We start from the raw sequence: 22,580 nt of genomic DNA, 5'->3' as shown, positions 1-22,580 counted from the left end.
AAAATCTACTGGTTTTAATTAGTTAATGATGCAATACTTTTTAGCCTTGTATATTATCAGTGTTTACATTGTTCTGATTTTATTTGTACGCCGCCCTGAGATCCCAGTGATATAGGGGTGGGATACAAATGCTTTAATAAATAAATAAAAAAATTAATACTATATGCTGCTCTGAAGTCCTAGATCAGGGGTCTGGAAACAAAGCCCTATGAAGAGAGACTGAAACAACTGGGCATGTTTAGCCTGGAGAAGAGAAGATGGAGGGGAGACATGATAGCACTCTTCAAATACTTAAAAGGTTGTCACACAGAGGAGGGCCAGGATCTCTTCTCGATCCTCCCAGAGTGCAGGACACGGAATAACAGGCTCAAGTTAAAGGGAGCCAGATTCCAGCTGGACAACAGGAAAAACTTCCTGACTGTTAGAGCAGTACGACAATGGAATCAGTGACCTAGGGAGGTTGTGGGCTCTCCCACACTAGAGGCCTTCAAGAGGCAGCTGGACAAGCATCTGTCGGGGATGCTTTGGGGTGGATTCCTGCATTGAGCAGGGGGTTGGACTCGATGGCCTTGTAGACCACTTCCAATTCTGCTATTCTATGATTCTATGATTCTAATAAGAAAATACTAAATAACTATACTAGAGGCATTCAAGAGGCAGCTGGCCAACCATCTGTCAGGGATGCTGTAGGGTGGATTCCTGCATTGAACAGGGGGTTGGACTTGATGGCCTTGTAGGCCCCTTCCAACTCTGCTATTCTATGATTCTATGATATATTGATATCTGAATGGATCCATAGAATCATAGAATAGTAGAGTTGGAAGGGGCCTATAAGGCCATTGAATCCAACTCCCTGCTCAATGCAGGAATCCACATTAAAGCATGCTCCGGAGTCTTTGGTGAGGGACTTTATCAGAAGCCTCCTGGAAGTCCAATTAAACAATGTTCACCGGATCACCCCTGTCTACAAGTTTACCGACACTCTCAAAAAGTGTGGTGAGACAGGATGTACCTTTGCAGTGAACACTGAAGTGATGTGGAGTGAACACTGATGTGATGTGGCCAGATGTTTGTGGTAGTACTCAGGTTCAACAGAATGAATTCTACCCGGTAGTTAGAACTATTGCTCATAACAACTCTGGTACTTGACTGCATTACTGACACGACTCCAGTATTATATTCCAACTGCTTTGGGTATTATAACGGCAGTGAAAAAATAACTACCGTTTAAAAATGGTTACACACATGAGGCCAAAATGGTTTTCAAGAGCTAGGCTTATTTTTTTTGCCCCCAAGTGTTAAATAAGAATTTAAAAGGCATTATAGGAAATTGCTACTAAGGGATGGTAAAATTTAAAAAGTAGCCATCCAGAAACGCTCTTACGCCACACCTGTGTAGAGAGAGCGCAAGCGCGTTCTTACAAGAATCTGGCATATGTCAGGCAGCTGGGAGACAATGCAAGCAACTAAGCTCAGCAGAAAACCCCAACAAGAAACAGAGCGTCAAAACCCTACTGTGGGGAAAGACATCTTGATGATCAGACCAAGAGCACGCCTCAGCGTTCGGTGAAATGTCCCCAGTGGACGGGAACCATGACAGGTTCCAGACACCCAAATGCTAAGGGTCTAATGGAAGTGATGGAGAAAGGAATAAGAGAAACTAAATATGTAAACATTTATTTTTTAAAAAAAGCGTCAAATGAAAAAGAAAATCACAGGGTTTTTTTGTAGAACAAGATAGTTCTATTATTTGTAGTGTAAAGCCCATGTCGATATGGGCGCTAGGAGTCCTGCCCCTTTCCTGCTTTCTTGTCACCTCACCTCATGAAAATTGCAAATGTGGCTCACGCATAGTGAATCCCCCATCTGAAATTTGCATGTGATGTGGCTCCACCCCCTCCTTCATGCATGCCGATTGGCTGCCTCCATCTTCTCCCCTCTGACTGTTGGCGACAGCCTAACTGTGTGGCTACGTCCAAGGCCCTCTTTCGCACCACACTCATAGAATCATAAAATAGTGGAGTTGGAAGGGGCCTACAAGGCCATCGAGTCCAACCCCCTGCCCAATGCAGGAATCCACCCTAAAGCATCCCTGACAGATGGTGGTCCAGCTGCCTCTTGAAGGCCTCTAGTGTGGGAGAAGAGCCCACAACCTCCCTAGGGAACTGATTCCATTGTTGTACTGCTCTAACAGTCAGGAAGTTTTTCCTGATGTCCAGCTGGAATCTGGCTTCCTGTAGCTTATTCTCTGTCCTGCACTCTGGGATGATTGAGAAGAGATCCTGGCCCTCCTCTGTGTTACAACCTTTCAAGCATTTGAAGAGTGCTATCATGTCTCCCCTCAATCTTCCCTTCACCTAATTTAACTTAAATTTAAACTCTGCTGTTTTAATTTCATATTTTAACCTATATCAATTTTTGCTGTGTGTTTTTATCCTGGTCGTGCTTTTTATATTATATTTTGTATTTGTGTTTTTAAATTGTTGGTTGTTTTATTATGCTCTTCATGGTTTTAATTTTTGTGAACTGCCCAGAGAGCTTCAGCTATTGGGCGGTATAGAAATTAAATTAAATAAATAAATAAATAAATAAAGGCACCTGCAGCTTTAACTGTTGTGATGAAGAGGAAATTTCACCAGGTTCTCCCTATATACAAATGACACCTGCTGAAATTCCCTTTTCAATACAACTGTTAAAGATTCAGGAGCCCTGTCCTCCTTTCCATATGGTCACCCTAAGGTTTATTTTATTTATTTATTTATTTATTTATTACGTTTTTATACTGCCCAATAGCCGAAGCTCTCTGGGCGGTTCACAAAAATTAAAACCATAATAAAACAACCAACATGTTAAAAGCACAATTACAAAATACAATATAAAAAACACATCCAGGATAAAACCACACAGCAAAATTGATATAAGATTAAAATACAGAGTTCAAACAGTAAAATTTAAATTTAAGTTAAAATTAAGTGTTAAAATGCTGAGAGAATCAAAAGTTCTTCAGCTGGCGACAAAAGGAGTACAGTGTAGGCGCCAGGCGGACCTCTCTGGGGAGCTCATTCCACAACCAGGGTGCCACAGTGGAGAAAGCCCTCCTCCTAGTAGCCACCTGCCTCACTTCCTTTGGCAGGGGCTCACAGAGAAGGGCCCCTGTAGATGATCTTAAGGTCCGGGCAGGTACATATGGGAGGAGGCGTTCCTTCAAATAACCTGGCCCCAAACCGTTTAGGTTGCTCCCATTGGCCTCCTTTACCTTGGGTGTGTGCATAACTGAGAATTATCTCATGCTTCCCCAGACCCTAAGGTGGGGGGTGCTAGAAACAGCAAGAGTAGCGGTTCGGTGGGCCATTTGTGTTAAGTATATGAAAGAAATACTTGCTTAGTCATTAAAATTGTGTGTGTATGGCTATCTCAGGGTTAAACAGAGAAAGTCTATCTGTGGGCAATTACCTTGAGATAGAGGCTGTTCTGGGAACCTTGCCAAGATTCTAAGTTAGCCTCATCACAGCTGTATGTAATGTAGATAAGAATTGTGTAGATCTGTATATAGTTTCTCACTTGTGTAAAATGGAACTGATCACTGCTCTATGATCACTGCTCTCTGTGTATGCCTCAGTGTGCTGATCTGAATTGAACTGCACAGAAGCCTGAAGGAAATAAACCAGCTCTGCTGTGTAAGACCTGCGTGATGTGTGTTTGTTTCTGAGCACAAACAGAGTTCCAGAGAGAGAAAAGTTCTGGCACAATAACCCAACAAAGGTTATGGGCCCAGTCCAGTCCAGGCAGCCTAGAGCCAGTCTAGCCTAGACCAGCCTACGCCAGCCTAACCCAGGCAGAAGAACCAGAACTTGGTGGGAACGGTGCAGTATCAGAACCAGGAGTCTGCTAAAACAGAAAACTGTTGATGAAGGAAGACATCAAGCTAAAGCCAGTGCTGCAAAGTGAGGAAGAATCTCAGTCGGCTGACTCTGAGGAGGACTCTGAGCAGGAGGACGGTGAGATACCAATTCCTAAAGCAGAGGAAATGGCAGGAGCTAATATGTCTGGTTTGCATCAATTGTTAGAAAAGCTGAATGACTCTAACTATGCATTATGGTCTTACAAAATGCAAATGTATCTGATTCAGGCTGAACTGTGGTATGTAGTCACAGAGGATCCACCAGATAGAGCAGATCCACAGAATGCTAAATGGTTTAAGGACGATGCAAAAGCAATGGCAGTTATTGCATTAGCTGTGGAAGACTCTCAAATTTCCTTCATTCAGTTTTTGAATACATCAAAAGAGTGCTGGAATGCACTACAAGCTGTATATCAAAGAGAAACAGCGGGCAGTAAAGTAATTCTAACCCGGAAACTGTATGGAATGAAGCTGAAACCAGGGGAGTCTATGTCAAACCATTTGAAAAGCATGAGAGAAATCTTCAATCAACTCAGGGCACGAGGGATGGAGTTTACAACTATACACCAAGTCTATGTGATTTTGTCAAGTCTTGATTCATCGTACGACGCGGTTGTCACCATGATGGAAAGTCAAGAGGAGAAAAATTTAACCCTCGAGTATGTAGCTGGAAAACTACTGGAAACCTATGAAAGAAGACAAGCTTCAAAACAACAGAGCCTTAAACATCCTGTGGCTGAATTTCAACAAAGCCATAAATCTTCTGATGTGGTGGCTGCATTAAAGGCAAGGAAATGCTTTAACTGTGGTTCCACAGGACACTTAAGGTGGGATTGCAACAACAAGAAGAAAAAGCAGTCGACAGCAAAGTGGAGAGAAGAAAACAACATGAATGAAGCTGAATCAACAAAGAAGTGTCTTCTAGCAAGAGTCAAAGAGACAATGAATCCTTGGTTTTTGGACTCTGGGGCTTCAATAAGTATGGCAAAAGACAAACTTTCATTTGTAACCTTGGAAGCTTCTACTTCAGAGCAAAAGTGTGTTACCCTTGCAAATGGAACAAAAATCCAGATTTGTGGTGTGGGTAATGTATATTTTGATTGTCTGGGAGTTGAACTACAAAGTGTTTTATATGTACCAGAATTAGAAACAAACCTTCTAAGTGTGTTTCAGTTAACAGAAATGGGGTATGAGGTTTGTTTTACTGAAGAAAATTGTACTATAAAACAGGGAAACAAGGTGTGTGTGCAGGGAATAATGAAAGAATCTTTGTATGTAATTAATACTTGTACAGAAAATGAAGTTGTAGCCAGCAAAGTCACAACAAAAACAATAGCCAATTGCAAACCACACCAAGAGTGTATCCATTTAATTCATAAAAGGTTTGGTCATGCTAACTATAAAACAATTTCTAAGATCCCAGAATTGTGTGAAGGGGTGAAAATCAAACCATGTTCTAACTATGTAGAATGTAATGTATGCAGTGAAACCAAGTGTCATAAGTCAAACATTTCAAAACATAGTGAGAGAACAACAAAAAGAATTTTTGAATTAATTCATGCAGATCTTGCAGGTCCTTTTGAGACAAGTCAAGGAGGAAACAGATTTTTCTTGTCTATTGTTGATGATTACAGTACATTTGGATTTGTGTATGTGTTAAAACAGAAGAGTGAAACTTTTGGAAAGTTTAAAGCGTTTGTTAAGTGGAGTAAAAATAGATTTAAAGAACCTATAGCTAATCTAAGAACGGACCGGGGAGGTGAATTTCTTAGCAACCAATTTAAAAAATTCCTCAGTGATGAGGGTATACAACATGACCTTACTGCTCCATATTCACCATTTCAAAATGGAGTTGCAGAAAGGAAAAACAGAACCTTGCAAAACATGTTAAGAGCTCTATTGAAAGAGTCAGGATTGTCTAATCTGTTCTGGGCAGAAGCTTTGTCCACCTCAAATTATTTGTTAAACAGGCTTTACCACTCTGTACATGAAAAAACCCCATATGAAATGTTTTACAAAAGAAAACCTAGAGTGTCACATATAAGGGTTTTTGGAAGTAAATGTTTTGCTCATGTTCAGAAAGAAAACAGACCAGGAAAACTAGCTCAAAGAGGTTTGGAATGTAAACTGTTGGGATATGATACACAAACAAAAGGCTATCGTTTGTGGTCTCCATATCACAAAAGTGTAATTGTGAGCAGAGATGTAGTTTTTCATGAACAAATGCAGGAAACAAAACAGTATGTAAGTTTGCCTGTAGAACAGAAAGCTGTAGAAACAGAAGAAATTCCTGAACAATCTCAGCAAGAGAGGGAGGGGGAAGAAACTGTAAAGGAGGAAACTATGCCTGTAACTATGCCAAGACGATCAGAAAGGGAACGCAAAGCTCCAATTCGTTACTCAGATGAATACCAAAGCAAACAGGTTTCTCATAGAGCTTTACTAATAGCCTATGAACCTACTTCATTTGAGGAAATTCAGGAAATGGAACCTACAGAAGCTCAGGGCTGGCATGAAGCAATGTCAGAGGAAATCAGAGCAATGGAAAAAAATGAAACGTGGGAGCTAGTACCTTTACCTGAAGGCTGTAAAGCCATTACCTGTAAATGGGTATTCAAAGTAAAACAAAATGAGAAAGGACAGGTGGAACGTTCAATGGTAAAAACACAAAGAGATGTTTTAAAGCTGGGTCTCAGATTGTAACACAATTTAAACAACATGCGCAAGAGGAGGACTGTTAAGTATATGAAAGAAATACTTGCTTAGTCATTAAAATTGTGTGTGTATGGCTATCTCAGGGTTAAACAGAGAAAGTCTATCTGTGGGCAATTACCTTGAGATAGAGGCTGTTCTGGGAACCTTGCCAAGATTCTAAGTTAGCCTCATCACAGCTGTATGTAATGTAGATAAGAATTGTGTAGATCTGTATATAGTTTCTCACTTGTGTAAAATGGAACTGATCACTGCTCTATGATCACTGCTCTCTGTGTATGCCTCAGTGTGCTGATCTGAATTGAACTGCACAGAAGCCTGAAGGAAATAAACCAGCTCTGCTGTGTAAGACCTGCGTGATGTGTGTTTGTTTCTGAGCACAAACAGAGTTCCAGAGAGAGAAAAGTTCTGGCACAATAACCCAACAATTTGTTAGTCATGGGGCAACCTGACTTTGCTACCCTCTGATTCTGGAGGTGACAGAAGCAGAGAGTTGCTAGAAGCACAGCTGCCATTTTCAGTGGCAGCCTTGCGTTTACTGACATTTCAATTTTTGCCATCTTGCAAACAGTCCCTTACTATTCCTCTCTTCCTTGCCTGTCCCATCCCTTCACTGCTTACTGCCCCTCTCATTCCTTCTCTCTCTCTCTCATGTCCTCCATCATCCACAAATAGGAAACTAAAATTTTTAAAAAAGGAAGATTTAAGAGCTCAGTCTCTAGTCCTAGGGGTTCCCAGTCCGATCGATAAATACCCTAATGAGAGAACCTCATATTTAATCACAAATGGCGGGTGTTAGCACTCTTTCATTGGCTACTGCAGATTTTCACACATATGGATTCCCACCCTCACCGCAGTGGTCTTAGCAATGGCTTGACGGTGGGGCTTGAAGACTGAAGGAAGACCAGATCAAGGGGATAGACGGGATTTAGTTTTGATGGCCCCCCAGAGATGACTAGTGATTAAGGAAGCCTGAGTGCAGGAAACAGAAAAAAAATATATGGACAGGAGCTAGTGGCTGGCTGTCAGTCAGACTGACAGCGAACGGAAGCATTTGTCTTTACTTTCTGTCATGCTGGAATGCCTTAAAGGGAGTGCAACTAGGCCCTGTTCTACAAATACTGGCTAGAATTGTTCTTTTGAGCCAGAAACAGGGGTGGGCGAACTTGCCTGCACTTGCCGGTGTGTGTGTGTTCTCACCCCACCGCCATCTGCCCCCCCTCGTCACACAATGCTCGGTTTGGCTTAGTGAGCACTCGACAGCTGCCCGCCCACATGCTGAAATTGCGCACTCACGCCAGTGACACAATGGGAGTATTACGCCACTTCGGAAGCTTCCATTGATGCAAGGGTAAAGGTGTGAATGGAGCCTTTAAGGCCGCCATTGCTGTGGAGGGGGGAGTGCGTGATTTCAGCGCATGGGGGAAGCTGCGGAGCGCTCTGGTGGGGAAGTGTCTGTGCCCATGCCAGAAGCAGCCAACTGGGTCTGGGGGGCTGGACGCAGGGGAGACAGGGACTCGAGGACTTCCTGACTGTTAGAGCAGTACGACAATGGAATCAGTTACCTAGGGAGGTTGTGGGCTCTCCCACACTAGAGGCCTTCAAGAGGCAGCTGGACAACCATCTGTCAGGGATGCTTTAGCGTGGATTCCTGCATTGAGCAGGGGGTTGGACCCGATGGCCTTGTAGGCCCCTTCCAACTCTGCTATTCTATGATTCTATGACTTCCGGACCCAGACAAGCAGTCGTGGCATCTCTAGCCAGGAATGATTGCAAAATGGTGGTGAAACTCGATTTTCGATTTTAAGACAACAGTGGTTTTGAAAACAACAAGGAAGAGACTTGTGGCACACATTAACAATTAACACATTTCTTATGAAATATGCTTTTGCAGCACACAGTCATTATGCCATAAGGGACGCTTTTATGATGCCACAGAAGAATTTGTTACTTTTGCTGCAACAGACTAACACGGCTACAATTCTGGAAGTTATTGTTGAGTTAGCATAACTTTTTCAGGACCAGAAAGGGCAGTCTAAGGGAGTATTATTAAGAACATTTCATACCTTACACAGCGGAAAAAATCAGGTTTTTAAGCAAGAGTACTCTTGACAGAGGAATACCAAACATCTCAGATGTTAGTGCCTGTAAGTTTCACAAGTTTGCAAGCATGGGTTTGTCACCTTTGCACATTACGTTTTTGGTGCGAACTTGAAAAGAAAACCCAGAAATTATGTGTGAAGGGTCGCTTAGATTGCATTGTGTGTGAGAAAGATAAAATAAAAACATTGGATAACAGGAGTTCATTGCAAGAAGGAAGTGAGGAACCGTGACTAATAAAGTAGCCTGGAATATGTTAAGGTTACAATTCTATGTATGTCTAAGACGGAAAAAACGGCGACAACTCCCAGCATGCAACAGCCATTTTTTTCCATCTAAACATGTATAGGATTGTGCCTTAAGTGTCTTGGGATGCTTCTACATGAGGTTCTTTTATTATTCAATCACGTCATTTTAACCGGGGAGGGTGGGGTTCCAGACAGGTACATACAGATCTTGTAAAATCCCTTCTGCCTGTGTTTCGCAGATCGTTGGGTGCCTTTTGTTCTGATGTCCACTCACTGTCAGCATTGGGTTCTTCTAAACTCCCAAATTCGCACAAATTCACATTTGTGCAAATTCGCACTTGCGAAAATGCTCCCCCCCCAAATGTGCAAATGCCTGCCAAACACACATTTTCGTGTCTTAACCTATGGGGCCTATGTGCATTTTGGGCCATTTCTTTTTAATTTTACATATCTTTCTACAACTAATTTTTTGTAACATTCCAATAAGTTTTTTTTTTTAATGGCCTGCAAGTCTGCGGAATCTGTGAGACTTGGGAAAAGCTGGTCCGCTGTGGAATCCATGGGTCGATTCATAGATATCTGAATGGATTTGATTCCATTGCAGATTTTCCCAACACCCTTAGTTTCAGATGACGTTGGGCATGTCTAGGCCTCCCGGTGTTCCAGGAGGGAGTGGGGAGGATCTCACGGTATTTTGCTCACGTGGTGAGCGATGTCCCGTTTGGAAGGAGGACGTTGCGCCCGCCATTTTTTTTAAAGATCCGGAGCTGGAGTGCACCTGCGCTCCAGCGAAAAAGTAAGTGAACACCCACCCACCCCGACCTCGCTCCCCTTTCCATCTTCAATGGGCACGGAGTGCTTGAAGAGCTCCATGCCCTGTGTCTGGTTCCCGGCTCCTCGCGTTCACTCACGAGGAGCTGGGATGAAACCGGGATGGCTGCCCACACCTCCAGCTGTCTCGCGACAATCCCAACACTGCAGGAAAAGTCAGGATTAAAGCCGTCCCGGTTATCCCAGGGAAATGGAGGGATTATCCATTCCGGCTCCTGGGATCTCCTGTGTGTCATGTGGACACACAGGGACGATCCTGGGATAAGGCATAGTGTAGACATGCTCATTGTCTTCAACTTGTAAGTTTCCCATGTCTACCTACTGTGTCTTCCATTTTTATTCTTACCAGAAAAGATATGGTATGGGTGGAAAGGTGGAATAGCTACACAATACCTTCTGATTGCTAGCACCAGGAGCCTGTGATCTTGAAGGTGGGATGGTGCAGCTGCCCGACTGGGTCTGGGAATCTGGTGGACTCCCATATGCCCGGACCTCCGGACCCATCTTGCCAAGCCATGGCGCATTCACCGACCAGCTCCATTCACAACTTTAATGTTGTGCAAATGGGGAATTTTGGGACGCCATTTACGCAACTTTGGAAATACACATTTTCTGGAGCCACCATTGTTGCGCATAATGGAGGCGCCGGATAAGGGTGGCCAGCCCCGTGGCTTCATCAGGTGCTCACCAGGCCATGAAGAAGCTTGTTTGGCACTGCAAACAGGAGTAAGTGGACACAAGTGAGTCCATCCATCCCAAATTGAATATGAGCCAACAGTGTGATGTAGCTGCAAAAAAAGCAAATGCTATTTTGGGCTGCATTAACAGAAGTATAGCTTCCAAACCACGTGAGGTACTGGTTCCTCTCTATTTGGCCCTGGTTAGGCCTCATCTTGAGTATTACGTCCAGTTCTGGGCTCCACACTTCAAGAAGGATGTGGACAAGCTGGAGCGTGTTCAGAGGAGGGCAACCAGGATAATCAGGTGTCTGGAGAGACTGAAAGAACTGGGCATGTTTAGTCTAGAGAAGAGAAGATTGAGGGGAGACATGAGAGCACTCTTCAAATACTAGAAAGGTTGTCACACAGAGGAGGGCCAGGATCTCTTCTCGATCCTCCCAGAGTGCAGGACACGGAATAATGGGCTCAAGTTAAAGGAAGCCAGATTCCAGCTGGACATCAGGAAAAACTTCCTGACTGTTAGAGCAGTACGACAATGGAATCAGTTGCCTGGTGAGGTTGTGGGCTCTCCCACACTAGAGGCCTTCAAGAGGCAGCTGGACAGCCATATCAGGGATGCTTTAAGGTGGATTCCTGCATTGAGCAGGGAGTTGGACTCAATGGCCTTGTAGGCCCCTTCCAACTCTACTATTCTACAATTCTATGATACTTGAAGCATCCTTTCTTCTCTGGAGCCGCCACTGATTTTGCCAGTGCTTGATACCACCTCTGCACCATTTCATTTCAAATGGAGGATTTGTAAATGAACTGATTTTCACTTTCCTCCATCTGGAATTCTCTCTTTTCCAAAGGAAAGTGCTCTTACTAAGGCTACCCCGAACTCCCATTGACTCAGGAAAAGGGGATCAAACCGGGAGGAATCAAGTTTGGGTGACGACATGTTAAGTAAAACAAGCTGTCCCGGTTCCTTCCGAACGCTTCTTGGTTTTCAGCAAAATGTGATCGCTACTTGTTAAGGAATTCAATTAGGCAGAAAGTAATGGAGGAAAACTGAAATTCCTAGGGAAGTAATAAAATAGATGGAGCAAAAGCCGTGTGTATTTCTTGGCTTAAAACACACAGATGTCATCCTTTCTCCAAGGCTGGCGAGAAGAAGACATTAAAATGTTCTTTAAGCCACTAAGGAAAATGTGGAGCATTTATGCTGTTAGCTTTAGAATAATAGAATAGTAGAGTTGGAAGGGGCCCAAAAGGCCATCGAGTCCAACCCCCTGCTCAATGCAGGAATCCACCCTAAAGCATCTCTGACAGATGGTTGTCCAGCTGCCTCTTGAAGGCCTCCAGTGTGGGAGAGCCCACAACCTCCCTAGGTAACTGGTTCCATTGTCGTACTGCTCTAACAATCAGGAAGTTTTTCCTGATGTCCAGCCGGAATCTGACTTCCTGTAACTTGAGCCCGTTATTCCGTGTCCTGCACTCTGGGAGGATCGAGAAGAGATCCTGGCCCTCCTCTGTGTGACAACATTTTAAGTATTTGAAGAGTGCTATCATGTCTCCCCTCAATCTTCTCTTCTCCAGGCTAAACAGGCCCAGTTCTTTCAGTCTCTCTTCATAGGGTTTTGTTTCCAGACCCCTGATCATCCTGGTTGCCCTCCTCTGAACACGCTCCAGCTTGTCTGCGTCCTTCTTGAAATATGGTGCCCAGAACTGGACGCAATACTCTAGATGAGGCCTAACTGGGACCGAATAGAGAGGAACCAGTACCTTTATACAATTCCATTTCATGATGCCCTTCTGACTGACACTGTGGCTGTTAAGATATTTTCCAGAACACACTGGAAGTAGTTACCTGAAACCTAAGATAGTTGTTTGCAGTATGCCACCATCCTGACTGTCCTATGGACGTGGTCCTGTGCTTCATCCAAGTCTGTTCACAGCCGGGGCTCCTGCTTCACCTCTCACGGCTAGCTGTTTCATTATCTCTGAGCTTTCTATAGCTGCTGCACTTTGTTTAGCGCTAATCTGCGTGGGTGTTTGTTCCTCGCCAAACACGGCTGGCTGTTGTTACGGCCGTCTTAGTTAAAACAACAAGGACAGATCCAACTGTACAAAGCCTCCAGCGTCAAGCAAGTCCTTGCATGTATGGAACTGCCACTACAGAGCAAATGCCACTTCCCCCGTCCACATTCGGGTGTGATTGGAATGGTTTTTAATAATGCATTTCAAATGGGATTTTAAAAACGTGTATGTGAAGCGCTTAGGGATGTTATTATATTAAGGGGCAGAGAAGTATCGCAAATAAATGCAAGAATAACCTGAAAGCCACCCAGGGATGTGCATGCGTGTGTGAATCATCCGGGAGAACCCTAGAGGTGGCTCCATGCCTTGGCTTCCCAAGGCATGGCTGTGGTTTTCTCTTTGCAAACCCACGAGAACACAGGAAGCTGCCTTATGTTGAGTGAGACCACTGGTACATCTAGCCTGTTATTGCTGATACTGGCTGGCAGCAAAAGCTCTCCAGGGTTTCAGGCAGGATTCCTTCCTAGGTCTACCTGGGAATGCCAGGGACTGAACCTGAGGCCTTCTGCATGCAAAATATGTACTCTACCACTGAGCTATGCCCCTATGAAGAGAGACTGAAAGAACTGGGCATGTTTAGCCTGGAGAAGAGAAGATTGAGGGGAGACATGAGAGCACTCTTCAAATACTTAAAAGGTTGCCACACAGAGGAGGGCCAGCATCTCTTCTCGATCCTCCCAGAGTGCAGGACACGGAATAATGGGCTCAAGTTACAGGAAGCCAGATTCCGGCTGGACATCAGGAAAAACTTCCTGACTGTTAGAGCAGTACGACAATGGAACCAGTGACCTAGGGAGGTTGTGGGCTCTCCCACCCTAGAGGCCTTCAAGAGGCAACTGGACAGTCATCTATCGGGTATGCTTTAGGGTGGATTCCTGCATTGAGCAGGGGGTTGGACTCGATGGCCTTATAGGCCCCTTCCAACTCTACTATTCTATGATTCTATGATCCACCATCATCGCATGGGGTAATATGGTTGGAATGATAAGCGCAATGGATTGGCATTTCCCATCTTGATTTTGCAGGGAACACTCATGGGCATCTGATGTCAGTCATCTTGGGGAAGACGTAGCTACCTTACATGGTATGTGTGTGTGATCTTGTGCCCACCTGTCCTATGTCTTCTTCAGAATGCGTTTCCAAAGGCAGGAAGGAAAGGGCAAGCAGGATGCCCTGAACAGGCCAGGAGCGATCCGGAGTGACTGCGGATAAACGGGGTACCCTTTTGCTGAAATCCTAGTGGACAGCCTAGCATGGCTACACCAGCAGGCGCAGAAGAGGCAACGGAAGGAAATGTATGGCTCAATGCCTGCATAATATGCCCCTAAGGTTTAAAAGATACAGCTTAGTTTCCCTTGCCTGGGAACCACACTTGCTCCATCGTCTGATGGAGTACAGGTAAACCAATGGCCTGTGGCAACTCACTTTTTGGGCGAATTTATTACTGAATTACTCTCTGACCTTCTAACACAAGTGGAGCTGACAAGCCACCTCAATGCAGTTAAGACAGAGAGAGAGAGAGAGAGAGAGAGAGAGAGAGAGCATGCTCAGGATAAAGAGAAAGGAAAGAGATATAAAAAGGACATTGATGAATCACCTCAACGTATAAAATGTAAAGACCTCGCCTTCTCTAAAATATCAGCCGTTCTGCATTATTCATGGGCGAGCGGTGTGTGTGTGTGTATGGGGGGGGGGGGGAAATGACAAAACTCTGAATGAGAGCCCATATTGAAATGAGCGTTTATGATGATAAAACAAGCCACTGAGTTAAATTCCGAATGCAAAGGACGTCTCTTCGCATCATCTTGATGAACAGATAACAAGTGCTCTTGTGTCACTTGATCATTCCTTTATTGATTTCCCGGCCACTTACTCCTGCTGTTTGCTTTGTATCTTTAAGCCATTTTTAGCTGTCCATCACCGTAAGGAATGGCACGAGATTTGCCGTGGTATCAAGACGCTGGCTTTTGAGAGTGACCTCCTGAGAGTCCCGCTCTCGCTCTCCTTCTGGAGGGGCAAAGGACCGCAGGACCACAACAGAGGTCAAAACGTTTGACATCGGCGCGTCAAAAAAGGAGGCCAGGAAAAGGGCACTCTCAGAGATAACTAAGCGCAGGACTGTGGCAAACTCTTTCGTGCGTCTCATCTCCAAAGTCCAAGTCTAGGGGATACTGTGAGAGCCCAGTGGATAAACAGCTGGATGTGAACTTGGGGAATGTCCACCCTAATTCTGCTCCAGAAATAATCTGCTATAGCCAGATTAAAATTTTGGGACATCCACTGGAGAGTCCAGATTTGATATGGAATGGATGGGGTCATGGTGGTGGCAGCATCATTGCACACTGGGCTACTTCCCTACTAGGGTTGGCTCCATCATCAGGCAGGGGGTTGGACTTGATGGCCTTATAGGCCCCTTCCAACTGTACTAGTCTATGATTCTAGTCCTCATTGTGCTGTTTTGGGGATCCAGCTCAGGGATTGTTTTTTTAAAAAGTTAAAATAAAGTTCTGCAAAGCTTTGGGTTCCCCGGAGCTTGCTGAGACCTCCCTCTTCTGTGTGTCTTTGGGGAAGTCTTCAAAGCTCTCCCGATGTGGACAGGAGGCTGCCCAGAGCGAGCAGATGGGTGGACACCACTTGGGAAGGCAGCACTGGTGCCCTTGCAATGGTTGAGTTCATTTGGGTTCTCTAAATTCTCCCTTGAAGTTCGTTTCACTTTGCATTACCAAACGCAAGTGTCTATTTATTTATTTTTTACCCTAGCAGGGGAAATGCTCATTTTTCAAATGGGAAAAATGCACACTGAAAAAGTGGGCAATTTTTTCCAACTGCAAACATACACATTTTTCTCAACCAACATTGCGCATTTGCCCCCAAAGCTTAAATTGTGAACAAAAGAATTCTGGGCTGATTTGCACACCTGCACACTTTTGAATGTGAACACAAGGACAGGCAATCTCAAAAACATCCCAAGAATTGCATCCTTGCTGGCGTTCGTGTTTTGAACAGGACATGGTTGTGTGATTTGTGAAAAAGAACAAAATTCTTGTACATCCTAGAAGTAGGCGCCTTTTATATATGTTTCTCATCTTCCATCTTCCTTTCCCAGCTGTTCTATTCTATTCCCCCCCACCCCAGAAAGATCCCCCACTACTGCAAAGATTTTTGGGGGTAATTTTGCAAACCTTGGGCTAACTCTGAGTCTGCTGATAGCTACTGCCCAAGCGTGGCTGTTGCCCTTTTGACTACATAAGCAACGGCACTCAGAGAACCGAATCAGAATATAGCAGCCCTCCCAGCACAGTTACTTGTGGGGTATGGGAGTTGTAGTCCAAGACGTCTGAGCAGTACCAGATTGAGGAAGACAGGAATATAACACGGTGATATGAAACGATGCTAAGCACAGGAAGAAAGCAGGTGTCCTAGATACCTAGCTGTTACAGACTACAGGACAGTTTCTTCAGGGGAAGAACATGAATAGAATGTAGACAGTAGAATCCTTACAGATCTTTGGTTATCACAGGAAAAAGCTCATTAAACGTGCCCATGCCAAATCTATGTAATATAAACCTACCTGTCTGTCAAAAAACACACAATCCAGCAAGCCACACCAAATATATTCTTGTTGTTCTTGTTATGCATGGCTCTGACACCATATAACATATAACAAAGTTTCCAGCTGGCAGCAGTGCTGTGGGAAACCTTTTTCTTCCCAAATCAGCTCAGGGAGTGGGGAGAATGACAGTTCCAACATCACAATTCCAGCGACAACTTGTTATTTCAAGGCTCATACTAGACCTGGGCAGCAGCTGAAGTCAGGATTTCTTTACTCCACCAAGATTCAGAGATTGATATTTCAGGGTTGCTTTCCACCAGATTTCAAATTCCCACCTACACGATCAAGTACTTCGAGAGTATTTTCAGCAATGCCCCTTTGCAGGCCCCTGTGGAACAGTCCTGGTCTGCTTCTGCCATCGAGTGAGGTGGTAGAATCCTGAGCAGACTGCACGACTTCAGACTGTGGTGGACTGTACCACTTCAAATAATAGGTGATAGTGGTGGTGAGAATGCCATTTTTGAACACTCCCTGCTCCCCGGATCCCCTGTGTGGCATTTGGATGCACAGGAATGATCCAGGGACGATCCTGGGGGGAAAGGCAGGTGTAGAAACGGCCTCTCAGATGTAAAAACAAAAAATCTCCCTGCAGCTAAAAAGAATGCTAATATGCTAGTTTTCTGGTTACAGGGAGTTTTTTACATGGGCGAAAAGTGATCAGAAAAGGTGATCCATCACATGCAGTATGAAATGGTATTGTCCAGTCTACCACCTAATTCCCAGCTCATTTCGCTGTTTGCATAGACCAGCATCATCCATAGGTCACCGGGGGCCAAACTGTTGATCAGATAGTTTGTCATTGTATAGCTGATTTTTTTTTAATCACTGAAAAAAGGAAACAGCAGTGTGGATGTGGAGTGATTCTGATCAGGACTGCAGTGGGGCAAAGATTTAAGTCCACCTTCCCCATTTCATGGGCCGTTTCTACACCTACCTTTCCCCCCGGAATCGATCCAGGATCATCCCTGTGCATGCAAATGACACACAGAGGATCCTGGGAGCAGGCAGGGACGATCCATTTTCCTGGGATAATCCTTAGGTGTAGAAAGGGCCATGGTACTGATCTGGTGTCCCCCCCCCTTTTTTTTAAAAAAATATCAACTACACAAGGTCAAAGTACGTGACAAATGTAACATCTGCTTTGGTCCTGGGTCCTTCTCCATGGATGCACCCATCCAAGATCTAATACCCTTGCTATTTAGCTCAGATAGCATAGCAACACATTAAAAGTCAAAGTTCAGTGGTTGTTTGATTTATACCAGGATAACTGACGGAGTTAAATACCGTGCACTTGAGCATCCCAGGAGACCCAGTGTTAGGACAGTGTAGACAAGTTTGGAATCTGGAGTAACAAATGTGTGTTCTTTCAGGTTAGAGATTTCCTTCCAAAGCCAAGCTCCTGCTTTGCCCAAACGATTTTTTTGGTGCTTATGCAGAGTGCCGTATCCAGAACGGCTGACTCTTTTCTTTTTTATTAATTGGCGAAAGATGTCCATATTCTTAGGCTCGTGGGAGAGACCTGGAGAGGGTGTTCCCTGAGTGAATGGAGCTCCGTATGTGGATGTGGTAAATATATTCTACGCTCACCTATTCCATACGTAGAAAGTTGCTGTGCTGCTATGCTGTAATGTAAGCAGGGTTATATTTTTTCTTTAAAATAAAATCCTCAAAATCCTCAACTAAGAAACGCTGCTTCTGCTGCCTATGTATATTATCCAAATCAAGGATGTATCTGCCTATTTTACATAATTTATTCTGCTTCTGTTAACTATAGGAAGGAACAAACACTGAAGTCCAGCTCCATGACCCCTGGTAATTCTGTTCAGCTTGCCTTCCGAGCTTCTTAGAATTCATCAAGCTTTAATCATTTCCCTTAGCCTTAAGGACTAGCCTCTTTTTAAATGAATGAATAAATGAATGAATGAAAGGATTGATTAGGATGCTGAATTCTGCACTCAGTGCCAAAGCAAATTTTTGTATGCAGTCTGCAATTATGTAGTCTGCAATTTCTGACTATAGAATTGCAGACTACAGACAGAGATATATTGGAAATGGACAGAAACGCCCCTCAAAAGTATGTTCACTTTGCCTTTGTATGAAAATTAGCCAGCAATCCCAAGAGTTAGGGAAAAACTGGATACGTGGGAGAGATTCTGTTTGGGGGTGGAGTTTCGTGAGCTTTCAGCAGCCTGGCTCTCTGGACTTCGGCACACCTCCCCACTCAATTCAATTAATTTCCTGAGCTTTTTTCCTATACATAGAAACTTGCGCAAATTTTGGCTGCAATTTATGTAAATTGAAGCTGCAATTTGCGCGGCTGCAATTCGTACAAATTGTGCAAACTGCAGTTGGAATTTGCGCAAATTCCACAAATTCCCCATGCAATTTGCGCAAATTCCTATATACTAAAAAAATAGTGAGAAAAATTCTCAGATTTTGGGGGTGTGTGTGAAATCGGATCGCAAATGCAAGCTGAGTCAGTGGTACCAGGGATATCCGTCAAGCCCCAAAAGGAATGGATTTCCTAGCAACAGACATCCCTAGGAAAAAATACCTGGAGAGAACCCAGGATATGTGATCATTTCTCAAGTTGTATACCATTTAATTACCATTCAAGTTGTATACCATTTAATTCTGCAAGACCTTCAAGCATCAGCCCTGTTCATTATATCTCTGGTTGTTGTTTTTAATCAAATCGGTATATGCGTTCTGGTAGGACGGTTCTTCCATGACATGTATCATTTTGCTTTTCTGTTTCACATGGTTTATGTCTCATCCAGATATATTCATGGCATAAAAACTTTGTTGCAGGAAACAAAAATAAACAAAAAAGGACTTACCCTCCATTGAAGGGATTCTCTCCCGGAATTATGTGTGTGCTGTCTTTGCCAACTAGAAACTTGATCCGATCATAGAATGAATAGAGATTCTGCTGAGACACCGGTGCCTGTGTCTCCTGGATGATATCCAAGGGGTCCGGAGAGCCCGAGCAGAGCGTGTTGGTATGGCACAGGGGCTGAAGGCAACAGTCTGGGTCCATGCAATCTATTAACCCATCTGTGGATCAGACAGAAAAGGGAAAGGAACAGGCTGAATGGGCATTTCAGGGGTACAAAAACAGATGCACAAATCAGTAGCTGATTCAAATGTCCTTTCATAAAATCATAGATTAGTAGAGTTGGAAGGGGCCTATAAGACCACTGAGTGTGGGAGAGACCACAACCTCCCTAGGTAACTGGCTCCATTGTTGAACTGCTCTAACAGTCAAGAGGTTTTTCCTGATGACCAGCCGGAATCTGGCTTCCTGCAACTTCAGCCCATGACTCCGTGTCCTGCACTCTGGGATGATCGAGAAGAGATCCTGGCCCTCCTCTGTGTGACAACCTTTTAAGTATTTGAAGATGCTATCATGTCTCCCCTCAATCTTCTCTACTCCAGGCTAAACATTTGTCCCCTTCAAAGTCCAATTGATCTCTCTCTCTCTCTCTCTCTTTCTCTCTCTTAGCAACTCTGCTAACCCAAACCAAAGCTGTGTCCTTTTAGCTCTTGATGCCACTCACTGAATTACCTTGGACAAACTGGTATCTCTCAACTGAGCCAACGTCAGACGGCGGTTGCGAATAGTGATGGGCGAACACCCCTCCGTTTCATTTGGAATCACCTCAGTATGAACGAATTTTCTCAGAAAACGGAGTTCGTCTAATAGCTTGGGGTCTGCACAGCTCCCCGGGCCTGCAATTTGGTGTCCTTTCCATGCGTGTGTGTTTAAAGTCAATTCTCACCTAACCTTTCTCCAACCCTCACGCAGAGATTTACAACCTAGGCCAGGTCTACACCAAACAGGATATAACTCTTTGAAAGCGGTCGAAAACAGTATAGGGAGTGTGTCCTGGGCCCCAACAGTTGTCAAAACCACTATAAACCATTTTAAAGCATTAGTGTAGATCCTGCCTTAGACAGCTAGCAGGGAGGGAGTTGAACCCCTGGGGCATGTCTAGACCAGGTGATATCCTGGGGATCGCCGCAGGATCATCCGTGTATGTTCACATGACACAGGGGATCCCAGGGCCAGGGAGGGATGATCCCTCCCTTTTCCTGGGATAGCCAGGGTGGCTTTAATCCTGACTTTTCCAATGGTTTGGGGATCGTCCCAAGTCAGTGGGACGTGTGGGTAGCCATCCTGGTTTCTTCTCGGCTCCTCGCGAGTAAACGCGAGGTCCCGGGAACCGGGCATAGGGCACAGAGCTCTTCAGGAGCTCCGTGCCCATTGGGGGTGGTTGGAAGAAGTGGGATCTTTTTTAAAAACACAACAACCCTTACCTTAGCGATGGAGCACTCCTGCGCTCATTTTCAATTTTTTTTTTAAAAAAACCAAAATGGTGGGCGTGATGTCCTCTTCCTCCCGGGACATCACACACCACGTGTAGAGTGAGGGGGAGGATCTCGCATTCAGCATATCACGAGATCCTCCCCCTCCCCTCCCCTCCCCTCCCCAGGTCTAGACATGCCCCTGGAGAATGGCAACTCACATCCAGGGTTTTAAAGACATGTGCCCCAAATCTGTCCCAAAGACAAAACAGAGTCCAAACAGAGCCAGTGATTTACCAGGGACAGTTACCGGGAAAACTGGGACTCTCTCTGTTAAACTACGGACAGTTGGAACATATCCTGCAGCTCTCCTGGGCCTCCCCTTAAGATTCCCTGCCTCAGATTAAGACTTCAAGGACCAAAACTAGGCTGCAAGCAGCAGCAGGCAGGTGATTCGGGTAAAACCATCAACAGAGCATCTGGGATGAGGCATGGATGCTGCGGGACTCACTTTTCACCTCGTATTTCTTTCTGTCCTTGTGCAGCCAAGTCTTTCTCCTGCCTTTTTTCTTTATCCTGATCAGGTGTAAGTATGACAAAGGGTCTTTGCCACGGACATCTTTAAAGCTCTTAAACTCTCTGAACGTAGATCTGGGATTCAGCTTCTGCCTCCCCTTGACTTTTAATGGGTGTTAGAGGATTAGGCTCCCTTCAACTCAGGAAAATTTAGGAGCTGCTTATGCCACGCAGTTCCAAAACACACACACACACACACACACACAGACAAAGAGAGAGAATGCACCAATTCTAGGTCTGATTCGGTATAAGGCCGCTTCTGTCAGGATCAGGTACTATTGATGAGTGCTTACAGGCAGGGCCAGCGCCAGACTATATTGTGCCCTTGGCAGGCGCGTTCTGAAGCTGCCCCCTGCTTGCTCACTCACCGCCCCCCTCACTCGCCTGCCCACCCGCTCGCTTGCTCACTCACTGCTCCCCCCCACCCGCCCGCCCGCCCACCCGCCCGCCGCTCCGGCTCCCCCTCGCTCACATGCTCCGGCTCCCTACATCGCTTGCCCGCTGCCCCCGCTTGCTCGCCGCTATGGCTCCCCCCTTGCTCACCCACTCACCGCCCGTTCCCGGCTTTGAAGCCAGGACGCTGGGGTTGGGAGGCGGGGCAGAGGCTTTGAAGCGGCGCGCCTGGAAGTGGCTCCCTGGCGCGCCGTATTGAAGCCTCCGCCTCCAACCCCAGCATCCTGGCTTCGAAGGAGCCAGGACGCTGGGGTTGGGCGGAGGCTGGGGCGGCGGCGGCTTTGGAACAGCACACCCAGAAGCCGCTCTAGGAGAACAGCTTCCGGGTACGCTGTTCGGTGCCCTCGTTTGCTTGGCGCTCTAGGCGGCCGCCTGAGTTGCCTCTATGGCAGCACTGGGCCTGCTTACAGGATCCAGGTCCGCGCTCAAAGGGCTGCTCTGCTGCAGAGTGCTGGCAGCAGCAGTTCATGATAGGGTAATTCAGTGCAACTGGGAGCAACTAGAGTCAGGGCTATTTAAGGACCACATTGTGACTCCACCATTTGCCCCAGCAACACTGTTTCTGTGGTGCTTGTTCCCCTGATGCCTTGTTTGTGCCTGACCTTGGACTGCTCTCTGGACTACGCTCTTGCTTCTGCCACGCCTTGTTTGTTCCTGACCTTGGACTGTGCCCTGGACTGCGCCCTTGCTTCTGGCCCTGTCTGGATCCAGGTTTGACCTTACCCTTGATCGGCCCTGGACTTGCTACTACCACGGGCCCTGTTGGGACTCTGGTCTCCGCCACTGGGTTGCCTACAGAACCTCACCCCTGCCTCTTGCTCCTGCCACGTTGTGGTTATACCAGTAAACTGCTCTATCCTAAACAGCTTGTGTGTGTGTTAGTCTCTGTACACCTTCGCTCTCCTGGGTCCCGGACTCAGTCTGCGCTCCCAGCTGCCCACATCCCAGACTATTACAGCTTCACGTGTTCCTTGGTTGCTCAGAGACATTTGTTTTGTCTTCTACACGCACAGAGAGCAAAGCTTTGCCCACGGTAAGGCGCTTGCTGAGTTCAAATCTGAGTTCCATACACCACACAG

The 22,580-nt window shown here is 45.5% G+C and overlaps 1 protein-coding gene across 1 annotated transcript in view; it reads right to left on the bottom strand.

Annotated features, from left to right (window-relative positions):
• The window catches only part of TENM4 (teneurin transmembrane protein 4), a 478,872-nt gene that overhangs the window by 85,811 nt on the left and 370,481 nt on the right, over positions 1 to 22,580 (bottom strand). Inside the window, exon 15 of the mRNA XM_063127306.1 lies at positions 19,005 to 19,221. Coding sequence (XP_062983376.1) covers positions 19,005 to 19,221 — 217 coding nt within the window. The remainder of the gene's footprint in view (positions 1 to 19,004; positions 19,222 to 22,580) is intronic.

This window comes from Elgaria multicarinata, chromosome 5 (genome assembly GCF_023053635.1).
Source record: "Elgaria multicarinata webbii isolate HBS135686 ecotype San Diego chromosome 5, rElgMul1.1.pri, whole genome shotgun sequence".
Taxonomy (NCBI): domain Eukaryota; kingdom Metazoa; phylum Chordata; class Lepidosauria; order Squamata; family Anguidae; genus Elgaria; species Elgaria multicarinata.
Note: the sequence above shows the minus strand (reverse complement) of the source record. Positions and strands in the feature narration are given on the sequence as shown.